This window comes from Gigantopelta aegis, chromosome 5 (assembly GCF_016097555.1).
Source record: "Gigantopelta aegis isolate Gae_Host chromosome 5, Gae_host_genome, whole genome shotgun sequence".
Lineage (NCBI taxonomy): Eukaryota > Metazoa > Mollusca > Gastropoda > Neomphalida > Peltospiridae > Gigantopelta > Gigantopelta aegis.
In genome coordinates, this window is record NC_054703.1 from 19,109,432 (window position 1) to 19,128,828 (window position 19,397).

Here is a 19,397-nt window from a genome sequence, read left to right on the forward strand (position 1 = left end):
GTTCACAGTACATTTTGCACACTGGTCCGCAATCTGAAGAAGACAAAAAAAAAATCCGAAAATATTTAAATGATGTATCGTTATGCAGTACTGCATGTGAACACACTATTGCCTGAAATATTTTACATTATATACATACAAATGGCTCACAAAATTACTGTATTCAACCAGTTATATTGTAGTATTGTCTCTCTGGTAAGGGCTGAACCTCTATAGAAGCCCGGTATGTTTTGGCAAACTAAAGTTAAAAAAAACAAACAAAACAAACAAAAACAGTAACAGACGTGTGTTGGTACTATAACTCACCACTTTAAAACTTTGTTCTGGTTAAATATTTATTAATTTATTCATTGGGGATATAAATGTATACTAAAACCGTTAACAGTTTTCGATGATGATGATGATGATAACTAGTTTAACGTGCCCATATACCACTGACTCGGGATGGGGGGGGGGGGGGGGGGGGGGTTGAAAAATGGGCAGAATTTTTAAAATAGCGTTTAGTAAAAAAAGTTAATAGAATAAATAAAAAAAATAAAAAGGTTACAAGCCAAAATTAAAAAAAGAATTGACTGCTCGGCCGAATGTTTATTAAATTTGGAGCATTTTAGAAGGACAGTCCAAAATTAAATAAGAGAAAGAAGAGGATCAGACTATTTAATAATATATTTTTTTTAAAGTAATTTCGACATAAAATTTTGAACACAGATCTAAAAGTTCAAGTCCGATCGATATGTCCACGCGAGTGGTCTCGTTAAGGCCGTTTGGGTGCACAGCTTAAAGGGACGAGATGGGTTGCATCCCGTCAAGAAAACCCCTAGATTGACAGTCGATAGACGTTAAAGGTGTAGTGCTGTGCTGAAATACAGATCATGAGAAGCCGGATCCGTCTGAACGAGAGAGAGTATCAGACTAGGGTATAGTCCAGTCGTCATGGGTTGGTATAGTGGTGCGGACGGGCCCGACTCCGGAGGATACGAGATGGTATTACTATAAAGCAAGGTAAAGTCTAGAAAAAGAGTAGTAGGGGCCAACCCCGCTTCCTATTTCTTCTTAGAGTGGGGCGGTCAATCTTCCAGTGCTGCTAGGACAGGCTCGGACATGTAGTGACTAAACGCGAACAACCGTGGCGTTCTGCAGAATCGACAGTCAGACGGAAAAATGACGTGGAGGCAAGGAATCTCGCTAAAAACAGGAATCCAACCTGGTGGTGCAGGCTGTCGAAACGAGACGCGTTCCAGCGTTCAATCAGTTCCAATGGCCGCATACATCCCAGTAGAAAACTTCATTTCGCTGACAAAAACAACGAAATGAAGGACCCCCAAGTCGAGCACACGAAAGCACGTGCAGGGTACACAAGCGAAACAAACACGTCTTACCGCGTGGACCTCCAGACTGGGAATCACAGTTTTCAAAGCATCTTCAAGCAACATTGGGATGAACGTTGCGCGCGCAATATGAATCCGGTGTGTGATTCGGTCGTTGTGTACAAGATTCAGCACATGCATGCAGGTACATCGCTGACATACTCAATATTGAGATTTTTGAAGACCAATTGAAACGAGGGACCACATTAAGTGTATATAAGTATGGACATAGACCACATTAAGTGCATGTGACTCAAGACATAAACCACATTAAGTGTATATAACTCCAGACATAGACCACATTAAGTGTATATGACTCCAGACATAGATAACACTAAGTGCATGTGACTCCAGACATAGACGTGTCTATGCTTATGTTTACAATCTATTCTTGGTGCGAGTGTGAATAATTTTTATATGCTCATATACCACTAGAGTTTCGAGCATGCCTGTCCCGAGGCCTGTCTCTGGATAGCCAAGGGCTTGCCCCGGGACAGAAAAAAAATGAAGCGGACAATTTTTAAATTTACATCCAAAAATTAAATAGTGGGCCTTTAAAATTTTGATTTGCATCTCTAATTAATATAATTAATAAAAAAAATTCTACTCATTAAATTTGGTCGCTAGATTAGATCGGATGGTCAAATTTTAAATTATTTTTTTCAATAAAATCGGTGGACTGACTCGGGATGGAGGGGGGGGGGGGGGGGGTAGAGTTGAAAATGGGCAGAATTTTTAAAATAGCAATTAGTAAAAAAAGTTAATAGAATTAAAAGAGAAAGAAAAAAGTTACAAGCCAAAAATAAAAAGAATTGACTGCTTGGTCGAATATTTATATAATTTGGAGCATTTTAGAAGGACAGTCCAAAAATAAATAAGAGAAGAAGAGTGGATCGGATTATTTAATAATATTAAAAAAGAAAATAATTTCGACATAAACTTTTGAGCGAAGGTCTAAAAGTTTAAAGTCCGATTTATATGTCCACGTTAGTGGCCTCGTTAAGGCCGTTAGGGTGCACAGCTTGTAGGGACGAGATGGGTTGCATCCCGTCAAGAAAACCCCTAGATTGACAGTCAATAGACGTTGAAGGTGTAGTGCTGTGCTGAAATACAGATCTTGAGAAGCCGGATCCGTCTGAACGAGAGAGAGAGAGAGAGAGAGAGAGAGAGAGAGAGAGAGAGAGAGAGAGAGAGAGAGAGAGAGAGAGAGAGAGAGAGAGAGAGAGAGAGAGAATTGAGAGAGAGAGAGAGAGAGAGAGAGAGAGAGAGAGAGAGAGAATCAGACTATTCTTGGTGGCAAGCGTTTGATAATGCGCATGCGTGTGGCTCCATACAAGTATATTTGTTTACATCATTTTGCAAAACCTGTGGGACTGAATAACTAGTATCGGGTTTGATCGGACACACACGCGATCTTTTGTATAGTATGTACATGCATTTAGTTGGGAGATGTGATAATTGTATCATGTGCATATATAATGTTTAATATTTCACGTGCAGTCACAATTGGCATGTTGTATTACCACTTTACACTTGAAAACTACTGTCATTGACATACATTGCATCAGTAAACGTGACAGTTGTCAATCATTTCCCCAGGCCACCCTAACCGGTATGATTTCAGTGCCAATATTAATTATCTTTGTATTTTATTATTTTGTTTATTTTTCTTTTGTTTTTGTTGTTGGGAAAGACCAACAAATGAGAATGTACATTTCAGTAATATTTTAACAGTTTCATGTCGGTACTCATCTAAATTTACATGTGTAAACAGAAAGAAAGAAATGTTTTATTTAACGACGCACTCAACACATTTTATTTACGGTTATATGGCGTCAGACATATGGTTAAGGACCACACAGATTTTTAGAGGAAACCCGCTGTCGCCACTTCATGGGCTACTCTTCCGATTAGCAGCAAGGGATCTTTTATTTGCACTTCCCACAGGCAGAATAGCACAAACCATGGCCTTTGTTGAACCAGTTATGGATCACTGGTCGGTGCAAGTGGTTTACACCTACCCATTGAGCCTTGCGGAACACTCACTCAGGGTTTGGAGTCGGTATCTGGATTAAAAATCCCATGTCTCGACTGGGATCCGAACCCAGTACCTACCGGCCTGTAGACCGATGGCCTACCACGACGCCACCGAGGCCGGTTTACATGTGTAAATTGTAGATATTTTTACCTGGTATCACTCGAGATTAGTCAAGTAGATATTTTGTTAGTGAGCTCACACTTACTACTTTTAAATGCAGCAATCCCCGTCTCTGACTGTCCTACTGGTTTTATAAATTACTGTAGAAATGGGCGTTCATATTATGTTATATAGACAGAGAATAGGGGTGTTTGCTTTAGCTTCGCATGCAGGTGATAACTTAGAGATGGTTATAAGTACCTATGTATTAATTTAATTGTTCCATTTTTTGTGGTCTAGTCGGTATTCGTGTGACCTTAGTATTTCTACTATGTTGTGGTGATGTACATCCTAATCCAGGACCAGATGGTAATCACATATCCATTGTTCACTTGGATGTTTGTAGTTTAAGAGACAAACTTAATTTAATTAATGCCGAACTTAATAGTCATGACATAATTTGTATTTCTGAATCATTATTGAATCCAAATATTACAAATAATGAAATAGTTATTCCGGGATACCATGCTCCTTTCCGTAAAGATCGGCTGACTAGAGGAGGTGGTGTGGCTATTTATTTCAAAGAAAATATTTATTTTAAGCTTATGCCATACATAGAACGAGACCGCCTTAAAGCAGTGTGGATTACTATTTCCTTTAAGAATCAGAATGTACTTGTTGGCTGTTTTTACCGATCTGATTATAGTAAAACATATTGGGATTCAATCTCGGATTCATTACAATCTGCTAATGATAAGATGATGAAAACTGTTGTCGTGGGTGATTTTAATGAAGATTTGTTACGTCCATTTCATCCTCATATTGATAACTTTTGTCAGGTTTTTTTGATTGTATCAGATTTTTACCGAGCCGACACGAATCACACCGACTTCTAGAACTCTTATCGATTTGATTTTTGTCTCATCCCTTGAGTTGGTATTCGAAAAAGGTGTATTGCCTTAGTAAGGCTTTCGATCGTGTATGGCATAAAGGATTATTATATAAATTACAGACTAAGGGAATTAGTGAAAGACTTTTACTGTGGTTTGAAAGTTACTTAGAAAAACGAATGCAGAAGACTGTGATCAATGGGTTTAAATCTGATAATAAGCCTATTTTGGCAGGAGTGTCTCGGGGATCAGTGCTAGTGCCACTTTTATTTCTAGTTTATATAAATGATATAGTGGAGAATATTGAGAGTAATATTAAATTATTTGCAGACGACACTTCTCTTTGTGTAGTTTGAGATGATTATCAAGTGGGGTGTCGTACAATAAAGTCGGATCTTAGTTTGTTATCAAGCTGGACAGAGAAGTGGAAGGTTACATTTTCACCAAAACCCCCAGAATCAATCACATTATCTAGAAAGATCCACAAGCAGATCCAACCATATATATACTTAGGAGATTAAAAAATAACTGATGTAAACAATCATAAACATCTTGGTCTTACATTCCAAATGGACGGCCAATGGCATTGCCACATAGAACAGCTTGTTTATAAAGTTAGCCAATGATAAATTGTCTCCGTAGTTTAAAGTATCGTCTAAAAAGGAAAAGACTGGAAACATTATATAAATCTTTTATTTTGCCAGTATTTGACTATTGTGATTATATTTGGGGTAATTGTACAGAAGCCCAAGCAAATATATTAGAAACACTTCAGTTCAACGCCCTCCGTACAATATGTGGTGATGTTAGGGGAACAAGACATGAGAAAATGTATAGCAAAACTGGACTCTGTCCTTTAAACCAACGTCGTGTATTTCACAAAATATGTACCTTTTATAAAATGGTTAAAGGCATAACTCCATAGTATTTACCGGCCTCGGTGCCGTGGTGGTTAGGCCATCGATAAGCAGGCTGGCAGGTACTGAGTTCGGGTCCCAATCGAGGCATGGGATTATTAATCCAGATACCGACTCCAAACCCTGGGTGAGTGCTCCGCGAGGCTCAGTGGGTAGGTGTAAACCACTTGCACCGACCAGTGATCCATAACTGGTTCAACAAAGGCCATGATTTGTGCTATCCTGCCTGTGGGAAGCGCAACTAAAAGATTCCTTGCTGCTAATCGGAAAGAGTAGCCCATGTAGTGGCGACAGCGGGTTTCCTCCCAAAATCTATGTGGTACTTAACCATATGTCTGACGTTATATAACCGTAAATAAAATGTGTCCAGTGCGTCGTTAAATAAAACATTTCTTTCTTTCCATAGTATCGCTGGTACCAAAAACAGATTCTGGAAATCACTCACTCCGTAATGGTGACCAATTGCAATATATTCACTCTAGAACAGAATTACACAGAAAATCGTTTTTACCCCCAGTAGTTCGTGAGTGGAATAGTATTGATGACAATCTAAGACAAATAGAATATTTTAGAAAATTTAAAAATTGTATATCCCCGCCGCTAAATGGGTTAGAGAAGATATTTTTTGAATTCGGATCGCGCTTAAATCAAATTATTCATTGTAGACTTCGTTTCGAATACAGTGACCTCAACGCTCATAGATATACAAGACATATTTATGATAATTCCATTTGTAGTTGTGGGCACCCATATGAAGATATGTTACATTTCCTATTTGTCTGTCCTCTATATGATAACATTCGTACAACAATATATTTTTATAATGGTGGTTTTGATCTCCATACATTGCTATATGGTAATAATGATTACCCTCTGGACCTTAATTTATGTATAGCAGAATCTATTCATAACTATTTCGAATTGTCAAAACGCTTCATGTTTTAATTTCTTAAAGCCATTTATCCTACATGACATTGGCACTTGCAAGTTTGGCTGCTGTACTGTGGTCGGTGGGCGAGAATCATTGATATAAGTTAATCTTAGGAAATCGGGTATATTTATGTACGTGGTTATGTGTACGCATGGACAAGTATATTAATTTAATGGTCTTTTAGACTTGTTTTTATGTTTGAGTGAAAATTATGTAATTGTTTCTAATTCTCTGAAGATGTCAACTGATATATGTGTATATTATAAATTGTATGTAACAAAGTATATGTGGAGAGGCATTAATATAGGCCAATGACCTGTTTGCCAATCCATTTCTTTTGTGAAATAAATATTGTTTAAACTATATAGACCACATTAAGTGCATGCGACTCCAGACGTAGACCACATTAAGTGTATATGACTCCAGACATAGACCACACTAAGTGCATGTGGCTCCGGACATCGACCACACTACGTGCATGCGATACCAAATGCTCCCAAGAGCTAAATGGCATTCGATAATGTGACAGGTAATCCTATATTTTGAGATAGTATCAAACGTGACCCGATTCTCTCTCTCTCTCTCTCTCTCTCTCTCTCTCTCTCTCTCTCTCTCTCTCTCTCTCTCTCTCTCTCTCTCTCTCTCTCTTTTCTCTGGTGTATATGTGTTTGTGTATAGGTATGTGTATGTTACCTGGAGGGGGATTACACTCGCATTTTGGACATCCTCGTTCATCTTTCACCATCCCATGTTCACAGAACATAGCGCACACTGGTCCGCAGTCTGAAGAAAACAACCCAGACAATATTTAAATGGTGTACCGTTAGGCAGTACAGGCAAGATGAATACGATGTGTGATTCGGTCGTTGTGTACAGGATTCAGCACATGCATGCAGTCACGTCGCTGGCATAACCAATATTGAGATTTTTGAAGAACAATTAAAACGGGGGAAATTTTTTTTGACAGGTGGCATTAGACTAACAGATGTCATCACAATGAGGCGAACTCGTCCTCGTTGTGTACCATACATCAACCACACTAAGACATAGATCCCACTAAATGCATGTGACTCCAGACATGGACCACATTAAGTTCATGTGACTCCAGACATAGACCACATTAAGTGTATATGACTGCAGGCATAGTCCACATTAAGTGTATATGACTCCAGACGCAGACTACATTAAGTGTATATGACTCCAGACATAGGCCACATTAAGTGTATATGACTCCAGACATAAACCACATTAAGTTCATTTGACTCCAGACATAGACCACATTAATTGTATGTGACTCCAGACATAGATCAGATTAAGTGCATGTGACACCAGACATAGACCACATTAAATGTATATTAAGTTCATGTGACTCCAGACATAGACCACATTAAATGTATATGACTCCAGACATAGACCACATTAAGTGTATATGACTCCAGACATAGACCACATTAAGTTCATGTGACTCCAGACATAGACCACATGAAGTGTATATGACTTCAGACATAGACCACATTAAGTGTATATGACTCCAGACATAGACAACATTAAGTGTATATGACTCCAGACATAGACCACATTAAGTGTATATGACTCCAGACATAGACCACATTAAGTGTATTTGATTCTAGACATAGACCACATTAAGTATATATGACTCCAGACTTAGATCACGCCATTAGTATATGACTTCAGATAGAGACCATGCTACGTGTATATGAATACAGACACATAAAGTGCCACATTAAGTGTATATGACTTCAGACATAGTCCACATTAAGTGTATATGACTCCAGACATAGTGACATTAAGTGTATGTGTGTGTGTGTAGTCCCCCACATTTAAGTGTGATGACTCCAGACATAGTGACCTTAAGTGTATGTGTGTGTGTGTGTGAGTGTGTGTGTGTGTGTGGTGTCTGTTTGTGTGTCCTCTCCCTGTCGTGTCTCTTTCTTGTTCTCTCTCTCTTTCTCTTTCTCTGTCTCTCTCTCTCTCTCTCTCTCTCTCTCTCTCTCTCTCTCTCTCTCTCTCTCTCTCTCTCTCTCTCTCTCTCTCTCTCTCTCTCTCTCTCTCTCTCTCTCTCTCTCTCTCTCTCTCTCTCTCTGGTGTATATGTGTTTGTGTATATGTATGTTACCTGGAGGGGGATTACACTCGCATTTTGTGAATGTATATAATGTTACTGTGTGTGTGTGTGTGTGTGTGTGTGTGTGTGTGGTGTGAGTGTATATGTGTGTGTATGTGTGTGTGTGTGCGTGAGTGTGTATGCGTGTGTGTGCGTGTGTGTTTGTGTGAGTGTGTATATGTGTATGTATGTCTGTGTGTATGTGTGTGTGTGTGTGTGTGTCCAGGTGTGTCTCTCTTTGTCTGTCTATGTCTGTCTCTCTGTGTGTCTGTTACTGTCTTTTTGTGTGTCTCTCTCCGTCTCTTTCTTTGTCTGTCCACCTCTCTCTCTCTCTCTCTCTCTCTCTCTCTCTCTCTCTCTCTCTCTTTCTCTGTCTGTCTGTCTGTCTGTCTCTCTCTCTCTCTCTCTCTCTCTCTCTCTCTCTCTCTCTCTCTCTCTCTCTCTCTCTCTCTCTCTCTCTCTCTCTCTCTCTCTCTCTCTCTCTCTCTCTGGTGTATATGTGTTTGTGTATATGTATGTGTATGTTACCTGGAGGGGGATTACACTCGCATTTTGGACATCCTCGTTCATCTTTCACCATCCCATGTTCACAGAACATAGCGCACACTGGTCCGCAGTCTAAAGAAAACAACCCAGACAATATTTAAATGGTGTACCGTTAGGCAGTACAGGCAAGAAGAATACGATGTGTGATTCGGTCGTTGTGTACAAGATTCAGCACATGCATGCAGTCACGTCGCTGGCATACCCAATATTGAGATTTTTGGAGACCAATTAAAACGAGGGAAATGTTTTTGGAGGTGGCATTAGACTAACAGATGTCATCACAATGAGGCGAACTCGTCCTCGTTGTGTACCATACATCAACCACACTAAGACATAGATCCCACTAAATGCATGTGACTCCAGACATAGACCACATTAAGTTCATGTGACTCCAGACATAGACCACATTAAGTGTATATGACTCCAGACATAGACAACATTAAGTGTATATGACTCCAGGCATAGACCACATTAAGTGTATATGACTCCAGACTTAGACCACGCCATTAGTATATGACTTCAGATAGAGACTATGCTATGTGTATATGAATCCAGACACATAAAGTGCCACATTAAGTGCATATGACTCCAGACATAGTCCACATTAAGTGTATATGACTCCAGTCTAAGTCCAAATTAAGTGTATATGACTCCAGCCATAGTCCACATTAAGTGTATATGACTCCAAACATAAACCACATTAACTGTATGTGACTCCAGACATAGATCACATTAAGTGCATGTGACTCCAGACATAGACCACATTAAGTTCGTGTGACCCTAGACATAGACCACATTAAGTGTATATGACTCCAGACATAGTCCACATTAAGTGTATATGACTCGAGACATAGACCACATTAAGTTGATGTGACTCCAGACATAGACCACATTAAGTGTATATGACTCCAGACATAGACCACATTAAGTTCATGTGACTCCAGACATAGACCACATTAAGTGTATACGACTCCAGACATAGCCCACATTAAGTGTATACGACTCCAGACATAGACCACATTAAGGGTATCTGATTCTAGACGTAGACCACATTAAGTGTATATGAATCTAGACACATAAAGTGCCACATTAAGTGCATATGACTCCAGACATAGACCACATTAAGTTCATGTGACTCCAGACATAGACCACATTAAGTGTATATGACTCCAGACATAGTCCACATTAATTAAGTGTATATGACTCCAGACACAGACCACATTAAGTGTATATGACTCCAGACTTAGACCACGCCATGTGTATATGACTTCAGATAGATACCATGCTATGTGTATATGAATCCAGACATAGACCACACTATATGTATATAAATCCATTTTTAAGTTCATGTATATAAATCAATTTTTAAGTTCATGTGGCTCCAGACATAGTCCACATAAGTGCATAGGACTCCAGACATAGACTACATTAAATGCATGTGACCCCAAACATAGTCTACATAGACCACATTAAATGCATGTGACTCCAAACATAGTCTACATTAAGTGCATGCGACTCCAGACATAGACCACATTAAGTTCATGTGACTCCAGACATAGACCACATTAAGTGTATATGACTCCAGACATAGTCCACATTAAGTGTATATGACTCCAGACTAAGTCCACATTAAGTGTATATGACTCCAGACATAGTCCACATTAAGTGTATACGACTCCAGACATAGACCACATTAAGAGTATCTGATTCTAGACAAAGACGACATTAAGTGTATATGACTCCAGACTTAGACCACGCCTTTAGTATATGACTTCAGACAGAGACACACTATATGAATATAAATCCATTTCTAAGTTCCTGTATATAAATCCATGTTTAAGTTCATGTGACTCCAGACATAGTCCACATTAAGTGCATATGACTCCAGACATAGACGACATTAAATGCATGTGACTCCAAACATAGTCTACATTAAGTGCATGGGACTCCAGACATAGACCACATTAAGTTCATGTGACTGCAGACATAGACCACATTAAGTGTATGTGACTCCAGACATAGACCACAATAATTGTATGTGACTCCAGACAGAGACCACATTAAGTGAATGTGGCTTCAAACACAGACCACATTAAGTGTATATGACTCCAGACATAGACCACATTAAGTGTATGTGACTCCAGACACAGATCACATTAAGATGACTCCAGACATAGACCACATTAAGTGTATACGACTCCAGATATAGACCACATTAAGTGTATATGACTCTAAACATAGATCACATTATGTGCATGTGACTCTGGACATAGACCACACTAAGTGCATGTAACTCCAGACTCTCTCAATAGCTAAAATACATTCCATAATGTGAAAGGTAATCCTATATTTTGAGATAGTATCACAAATGACCCATCCCCCTCCCCCTCCCCCCTCTCTCTCCCTCTCTCTCTCTCTGTCTCTCTCTCTCTCTCTCTCTCTCTCTCTCTCTCTCTCTCTCTCTCTCTCTCTCTCTCTCTCTCTCTCTCTCTCTCTCTCTCTCTCTCTCTCTCTCTCTCTCTCTCTCTCTCTCTCTCTCTCTCTCTCTCTCTCTCTCTCTCTCTCTCTCTCTCTCTCTCTCTCTTGGTTGTTTATACATATGTGTGTTTTACCTGGAGGAGGATTGCACTCGCATTTTGGACATCCTCTCTCGTCCTTCACCATCCCATGTTCACAGTACATATAGCACACTGGTCCGCATTCTGAAGAAAACACCCACAAAATATTTAAATGGTGTATCGTTAAGCAGTACTGCATGGCAAGAACAATATTATCTGAAATAATATTTTACATTACATACAGTCAAATGGGCCACAAAATTACTTTATTCTACAAGTCTGATTAGGTCTCAACCTCTGTGGAAGCCCGGTATGTTTTGGCAATCAAACGTATTATTACATAGCAACAGACGTGTGGTGGTACTACAACAGTTTTGGAGACATCTTCGAGCAACGTTGGGATGAACTGCCAGTTGAATGTATATAATGTTACTGTGTGTGTGTGTGTGTGTGTGTGTGTGTGTGTGTGTATGTGTGTGTGTGTGTGGGAGTGTGTATGTGTGTGTGTGTGTGTGTTTGTGTGAGTGTGTATATGTGTATGTATGTCTGTGTGTATGTGTGTGTGTGTGTGTCCATGTGTGTCTCTCTTTGTCTGTCTATGTCTGTCTCTCTGTGTGTCTGTTACTGTCTTTTTGTGTGTCTCTCTCCGTCTCTTTCTTTGTCTGTCCACCTCTCTCTCTCTCTCTCTCTCTCTCTCTCTCTCTCTCTCTCTCTCTCTCTCTCTCTCTCTCTCTCTCTCTCTCTCTCTCTCTCTGGTGTATATGTGTTTGTGTATATGTATGTGTATGTTACCTGGAGGGGGATTACACTCGCATTTTGGACATCCTCTCTCGTCCTTCACCATCCCATATTCACAGTGCATAAGGCACACTGGTCCGCATTCTGAAAAAAACCCACAGAAAATATTTAAATGATGTATCGTTAAGCTGTATGTCAACACAATATTGTCTGAAATAATATTTTACATTACATACAGTCTAATGGCCACAGAATTACTGTATTCAAGTAGTTATATTGTATTATTGTCCCTCTGATCAGGGCTGAACCTCTATAGAAGCCCGGTATATTTTGGCAATCTTTTAATATGTATTAATTGAATTCCTGGGAATATAAATGTGTACTAAAAACTGTAACAGTTTTGGAAGCGTCTTGGATCAACGCAGGGGTGAACTGTGAAGTGGTATATTCACAAGACACCCCCAACACACACACGCACACGCACACGCACACGCACATGCACACACACACACACACACACACACACACGCACACGCACATACGCACGCACACACACGTGCATGCAATACTCAATATTGAGTGTTTTAAAGAACGGTTAAAGCATAAAAAGATATCACTCATATTGGAACTAGGAGACTTAGTTGACAAAATATTATGGATGTTAAACATTAATTATATATCGGGTACCCCTCTTTACCGATTAAAAACTTAGAACATATTCATACCAGGATAATAATACTTAATAATATGTGGGTATTACCCTTGGTTTTTAAAAAATATGTATTGAGGTCAAATATCTTCTGATAGAGGCATAATACAAGTGGCATAGACCAAAACAATGTATTTGTTATTTTTAAATTAACAATTGTCTGCAAAACGGTTTTAAAAATCAAAATAATCAATTCAAAATAAAAGTCTAAGTAACTTTGAGAATTATTTTGCTGATCAGTGACAGAAAATATAGAAATTGATTTAGTCATCATATCATTGACAATATATAAAGAGATTGCAGGACAAATACATTTAACTAGACCACAAAATTACTTTTTCAACAGTTATGTAGAGCATAATTCGTTACTGTCTTAGGATATCGACTTTATTCTGCGAAGGTTAGAAATGCGAATGTCGATATCTAAAGACTGGTTATTTTATTTCTCCGGTAATCCTATATAATTAGAAAAATGAAGGAACTTGACCATTTTAATAGACAACTTTACCGTTTTCTAAGGCAGTAACCAACAGACGTGTAGTGTGGTACCACAACTACCAGCTTTGGAGTTAACAACTAAACACTTTAAAACTTTATTCTTTTTATATTTATTTGTTGAACTCAAGGAAGATATATTGAGGATGTTTCATGTTTTTTGTCAAATATGATTGATATCTCATCTCGTGAAGTTTGTAATCATATCTCAGGAGTCGTATTGCGCGACGAGTGTGATATGATTGCAAACTTACCGAGATGAGATATTAATCATATTTGATAAAAAAAACATAAAATTTTCTATTTATTATATAACTTTTGGCAATTTACCGTAATTTTTTAAATGCCAGCATCAAGTCTATGGACGTCAACAAAACCCCCTGATTGACCGAGTTACTCTTAAACATTGGACTACTCCGCAATATATGTAGTTCCCATGTATGAAAATTAATTTTAAAATTTGAAAATAAAAGTACTTTATTTCAAACATAAGTAAAAGTCAATAATATTTTATTGCATTTTTTTTTTTTTATCCCATGAAAGTGAATTTTAAAAAGAGTTGATATAAATAAAAATAGCACACTAACAGTGACGTGGTTGCGCCGTAATCTAAATCAAATGTCTGCCATTTGTCCGAAGTGATAGATATTTTTCAAATTCAAAAACGTTAAATTCATTAACAAACTGTGGTGAAAATAAGAAAGCAGAAACAGAGGTAAATTGTTATTAAATTGCAAGAAATTTGTAAACTTTGAAGTGTTAACTTGTTTCTTTTCACGAAAAGTCGTAAAAACAACAACAACAAAAACAGGTTCAGGCATCAAGCGCTCGCTTGGTTCCACGTTTGTCCATTAGTGTTGGCGCGGTTTTATTTATCGATGGCTGTTCTTGTCGCTCACAACTTGGAACAGTGACACCGATTATTTTTGGAGAAATTGTTATTGTGACATTGCCATATATATCTTTACCAGTCATTAAGCTAGATAAAACATCTCTTGATGTCGAAGCCGTGCATACGTTTGAAACACTTTGTAATCCAGCTGGTTGGTTTTCGTTGCAATCTTTTTTTTTTTTTTGACAGACAAGTGTTGTTTCGTTTGACAGAACATGAGAGATGTTTTTTTTTTGTTATGGATCTAATTCACTGTAGTTGTTAATATAATTCACATTCTTGTGACCTGCAGACTAATTTACACACACAAAAAACCCCGGAATTTTCACTGAGTGACTGATAGCACTTTTATTTCACTGATATTTTAAGATGTTTTCACTAAATGTTATATAATAAAAAATTACAGTAAAACCTGTAACAGTTTTGGAGATGCAGAATGCTCTAACTGCTTAAATTAACCAGACATCACACACAATTCAGGGGCGGAAACTAGCTTAGTCGGTAGATTCCCTGAATTAGTTTTCCCCCGTCTCGACCAGTGTTCCACGACTGGTATATCAAAGGTTGTGGTATGTGTTATCCTATATGTGGGAATGTGCATATAAAATAGGTATCTCGTGCAACTAATGCAAAAATGTAGAACTACGCGTTAAACATTACCAAATGTTCGATACCAAATATCAGATTACTAATAAACCAGTATATTTTAGTGATGTTGTTAAACAAAACAAACTTTAGTCTTTTAGAGACACTTCTGGAATGGGATGTTGCTCAGAGGCAAAGCACTCACCTCGGGTGTAATCCTGGGTTTTTTCGTCACGTAATCTACACCCAATGACTGCTGTTTCAAATACTATGATGTGTTCCATTCCGTGCGTGAAGACAAGTTTACAAGTTTATTTATTGCCTTAAGTTTTAGGGTTAGGGTTATATCTATATACAATATGTACAGTAGTCACTAGACTAGCGAAAGTAAGAGATTAAACCCGTGACAGACGTGCGTGAAGCTTTCGTGACATTATACGCACGTAAAAACTTTACCCGACCCGACTTGTACAGTATAATTGTGGGGAATGGTTTTTGCATAATATAGACATATAGACAAATAAACAGACACACCAAAGACCTATCTTATGGCGAGTTAATACATTCTTACATGACTTAGGTTATTAAAGACGTTTTACAGAAAGGGATACACTGTTAATGGAGTATTCTAAATGGTTAAATAATAAAACTATTTCAGAGATCATTTAAGGATTGTCTGTTATTTCCTTCAAGTTCATCGGGATATAATTATATCTGCGTTACATTCATTACAATTTAACGTCATCCCGTAGGAACGCGAGTTTATTCATTTCTCGCTGAACGTAAATATAACGTTTTAGTCCAATAGCTTAGCTGACTGATGGGGACAAAGCGGATAAAAGCACCAATTTTGTTTACTTTTTCAGTAGGTCCTATGATTAGATTTTTGCCTATGACAAATTATATCTTGATTTCAACAGGCCGCCATTTAAGAAACGGTTTTGGCAATGTATTGATTTCTAAATGCTCTCAGACCACAATTGAAACGGCTATATCCATATTTTATTAATGTCTGTGATGTATCTGTGATGTATGTGGCAAATTGTATCTCGATTTCAAGATGGCCACCATTTACGACATGCGAATATGGCAACTTAGGAATCTTAATTAAAAAGTAAAGTTACATTTTAATATAGCTGCCATCTTGAATTAGCAAATGGTCAATATGCATATATTGGAACCCAGGCAGGTGTCGCTTCGTCAGGAACAGCTGACTCATTCCTTAAGGCTATTCATCTTATAAGGACAGTTCACTGTCTTGGCTGTCGCGAAACTACAGAAGGATACGCTCATTGACCGTAATATCTCACACAGTGATTACACCAGAAAGATGATTGCAAAGTGTCCAACATTCCAGTATTGAAACACGATCCTCAACATGGAGATTATTGGCTTAATCTTTGTTAGAGCTCACCGTGAAAGAAACTTGTGTTTGTATGTTGAATCTCTAAAGGCTTTGGTCCCATGGTTCTTGCTCTTGATCACCAGAACTATGCTCACTGGATTCCTATTCATATCGGAGACATGGAGACTCGTCCACCATCCATTTTCACGGAATTCAATCAAATGGAAACTGGGTTGTTCCTAAATCTTTAAATCGCTTTTCAACGATGCCTATAGATCAGGCTCATGAACAAAATAATGATCTAGTCAAAGGATCTGGTAGATTTGTGGAGATCACTGAAAAGACTACAGCATTTAGGAAATGGATGGTTGCAGGACCAGTACAAGCCTGTATTCTTACTGAGTTTGAGAAAGAATACCAATCTAAACTTGAGAACAGACAGCACCACGAAGAAGGCTTTGTTACACAGAAGTCATTCAAAGACCAAGTAAAAGAAAACATACCTGAACTGATTACGTTAGACACATATAATGTTCTGAATGAGTCTGTAGTCAATAATGTCCGTAGTGCTGAGGCATTGGGTAAGGAGCCATACATGAATTACCACAAGTCAGTAATTATTGACCGCACATGCTCTATTCACAAACCAATAAAACTAAACTTTCTTGCACTCTTTAAAAGTCAATCACCAAAAGGAAACAATGAGCAGATAACGATGCTGAAAAAGGATGTGTCTCTGTTCTCTAGATTGTACATTGTCATGAAGAACAGAAATTATGACATGAGCACATTCTACCAGAATGAAAACCATCCTTACCCTCCATCTATATCAGAAAGGAAAGACGTCTGATATTTTAAGTAATCTTGTTGAGAAAGATCACGGAGAGCCTCCTATTTCCTTCGACTTTAAATCCCTAAAGGGTGCTGATGTGGTACAAACAACATCACCACGTTCGAAGAATATGCTAACACAATATTTGTGCCACATATCATAAATGCCAAAAGAGTGGATGTGGTCTGAGATTCATATGCCAAAAGCAGCATCAAGCAATCCACATGTGACAAGCGAGGCCAAGGCATTCGAAGAAAGGTGTCCAGTCTGATAAAGATACCAGGGAACTGGAAGGAATTTCTTCGTGATTCCATAAACAAACAATCAAACGATTTGATTTCCTCTCTAACAAAATTTCAACCGGGGCGGGACGTAGCCCAGTGGTACAGCGTTCGCTTGATGCACGGTCTGTCTGGGATCGAACCCCGTCGGTGGGCCCATTGGGCTATTTCTAGCTCCAGCCAGTGCATCACGACTGGTACATCAAAGGCCGTGGTATGTGCTATCCTGTCTATGGGATGGTGTATATAAAAGATCCCTTGCTGCTGATCGAAAAGAGTAGCCCATGAAGTGGCGACAGCGGTTTTCCTCTCTCAATATGCGTGTGATCCTTAACCATATGTCTGACGCCATATAACCGTAAATAAAATGTGTTGAGTGCGTCGTTAAATAAAACATTTCCTTCCTTCATTTTGTATGCACATAAACTAACAAATTATTGAATGGTGAACTCAGAGGGGTACACGTACACAGTGAGAAACTCTGACAATATGTATCACTCTTGATGCATTTAGCTTATCTGCACACCCCTTTTAAAACTTAAAGAAATGCTAGTTATGTATAAAAAACATGATTTGTGCACAAGTAAAATGTGTACATTTTGTACTATGTAATTAACTTTAAATAACAGTACCAAAGTACTGATTAATTCGCTCATAGTAAAAAATCAAATCTTAGGTCCTACGGAATCATAAAAAACACATTCGGTGCCTTTACCTGGTCTGTCCCCATATCAAACAAATATGTCGTTAAGCTCTCGTAAATGGGGGACATCTTGAAATGAAGATCAAATTTGTCAGATACATCACAGCTATTAATAAAACATGGATATAACAGTTTGAATTGTGGTCTGAGAGCATTTAGAACTCAATATATTGACAAACCATCTCGTAAATGGCGGCCATCTTGAAATCAAGATACAGTTTGTGAGATATATCACGGATACATCACACACATTAATAAAATATGAATATAGCAGTTTGAATTGTGGACTGACAGCATTTAGAACTCAAAATATTGACAAAACCATCTCGAAAATGGCGGCCATCTTGAAACCAAGATATAATTTGTCCCAAAGCACTGACAGGTTGGCTCATAGGAAAACATCTAATCATAGGACCTAGAGAAACAGCAAAAAACTTTGGTGCTTTTATCCGGTCTGTCCCCAAATCATCAAAATGTGTTGCTAAGCTACTGATTTATGTTATATAGAAATACTAATAATAATTCAAAATATTTAAAAAAAAATAATGTTATTATTAGTACGTATATTTCAAATTTAATTATAAGAATTATCTGTTGTTTGTTTTATGTTCATATGGATATGAACAACAAAAACAATTATACAAAAACTTACGGTGGAACATCTTCGCCGATTCACACAGTTTGCGGATGATTGATTTTGTTGTTGAGACCTCGAATAAATAACAGACAGTCCTTAAATGAACAACATAAAACATCTGTGATAATCAGCGACGTTTTACGCTTGCGCTTGCAGTAAAATTGTGCGTAACAAAACAATCTGTTGTAGGTCAACGTAAACATCACAGAGCAATCGGTTGTGCTTATTTCATTGTATTATGGCTGTGGCGACCGGGTCCTCACCGTAGAACAGCCAATAAGATGTCTTTAAATCATCGTACGTTGGAGATCGATGTGTGACGAAAGATTCCACACGGATTTCTCTCCAGCAGGTGTGTAGGAAAAACAAACACTTACCTTCTTGAGCGAATGCAACACAAACAGCAAAGGCGATCACAAGCACTGTTTTCATTATTTCGGCAGATGTCGGCGATTTTCGGAAACAGGAAGCGGCCTCAGAGAACTGATGATAGACAAGACATGAGCTTGCTTATATACAAGTTGATCCCTAACGGGGCCAGTACAAAAAGGTTAATAATACTACGACCAAATCAACTTTCAATATGTCTATTTGATGATATTTTTGATGGATTCGTATGGATAAGTGCAATATAACCGTCATCTGACAAGTCATGTCAGATAGAGTGACCGAATTTGTCGATTACGATCGACACATACCGCACTCTTAAT

The 19,397-nt window shown here is 38.2% G+C and overlaps 1 protein-coding gene across 1 annotated transcript in view; it reads right to left on the minus strand.

Annotated features, from left to right (window-relative positions):
* Positions 1-16,355, minus strand: part of LOC121372991 (antistasin-like) — a 20,133-nt gene extending 3,778 nt beyond the window's left edge. Inside the window, exons 1-6 of the mRNA XM_041499430.1 lie at positions 16,304-16,355; positions 12,263-12,352; positions 11,525-11,614; positions 8,895-8,984; positions 6,936-7,025; positions 1-33 (exon numbers count right to left, since the gene is read on the minus strand). The exon at positions 1-33 is cut by the window's left edge and continues 57 nt beyond it. Of these exons, the coding sequence (XP_041355364.1) occupies positions 1-33; positions 6,936-7,025; positions 8,895-8,984; positions 11,525-11,614; positions 12,263-12,352; positions 16,304-16,355 (445 nt within the window). The remainder of the gene's footprint in view (positions 34-6,935; positions 7,026-8,894; positions 8,985-11,524; positions 11,615-12,262; positions 12,353-16,303) is intronic.
* Between the last annotated feature and the right edge of the window lie 3,042 nt (positions 16,356-19,397).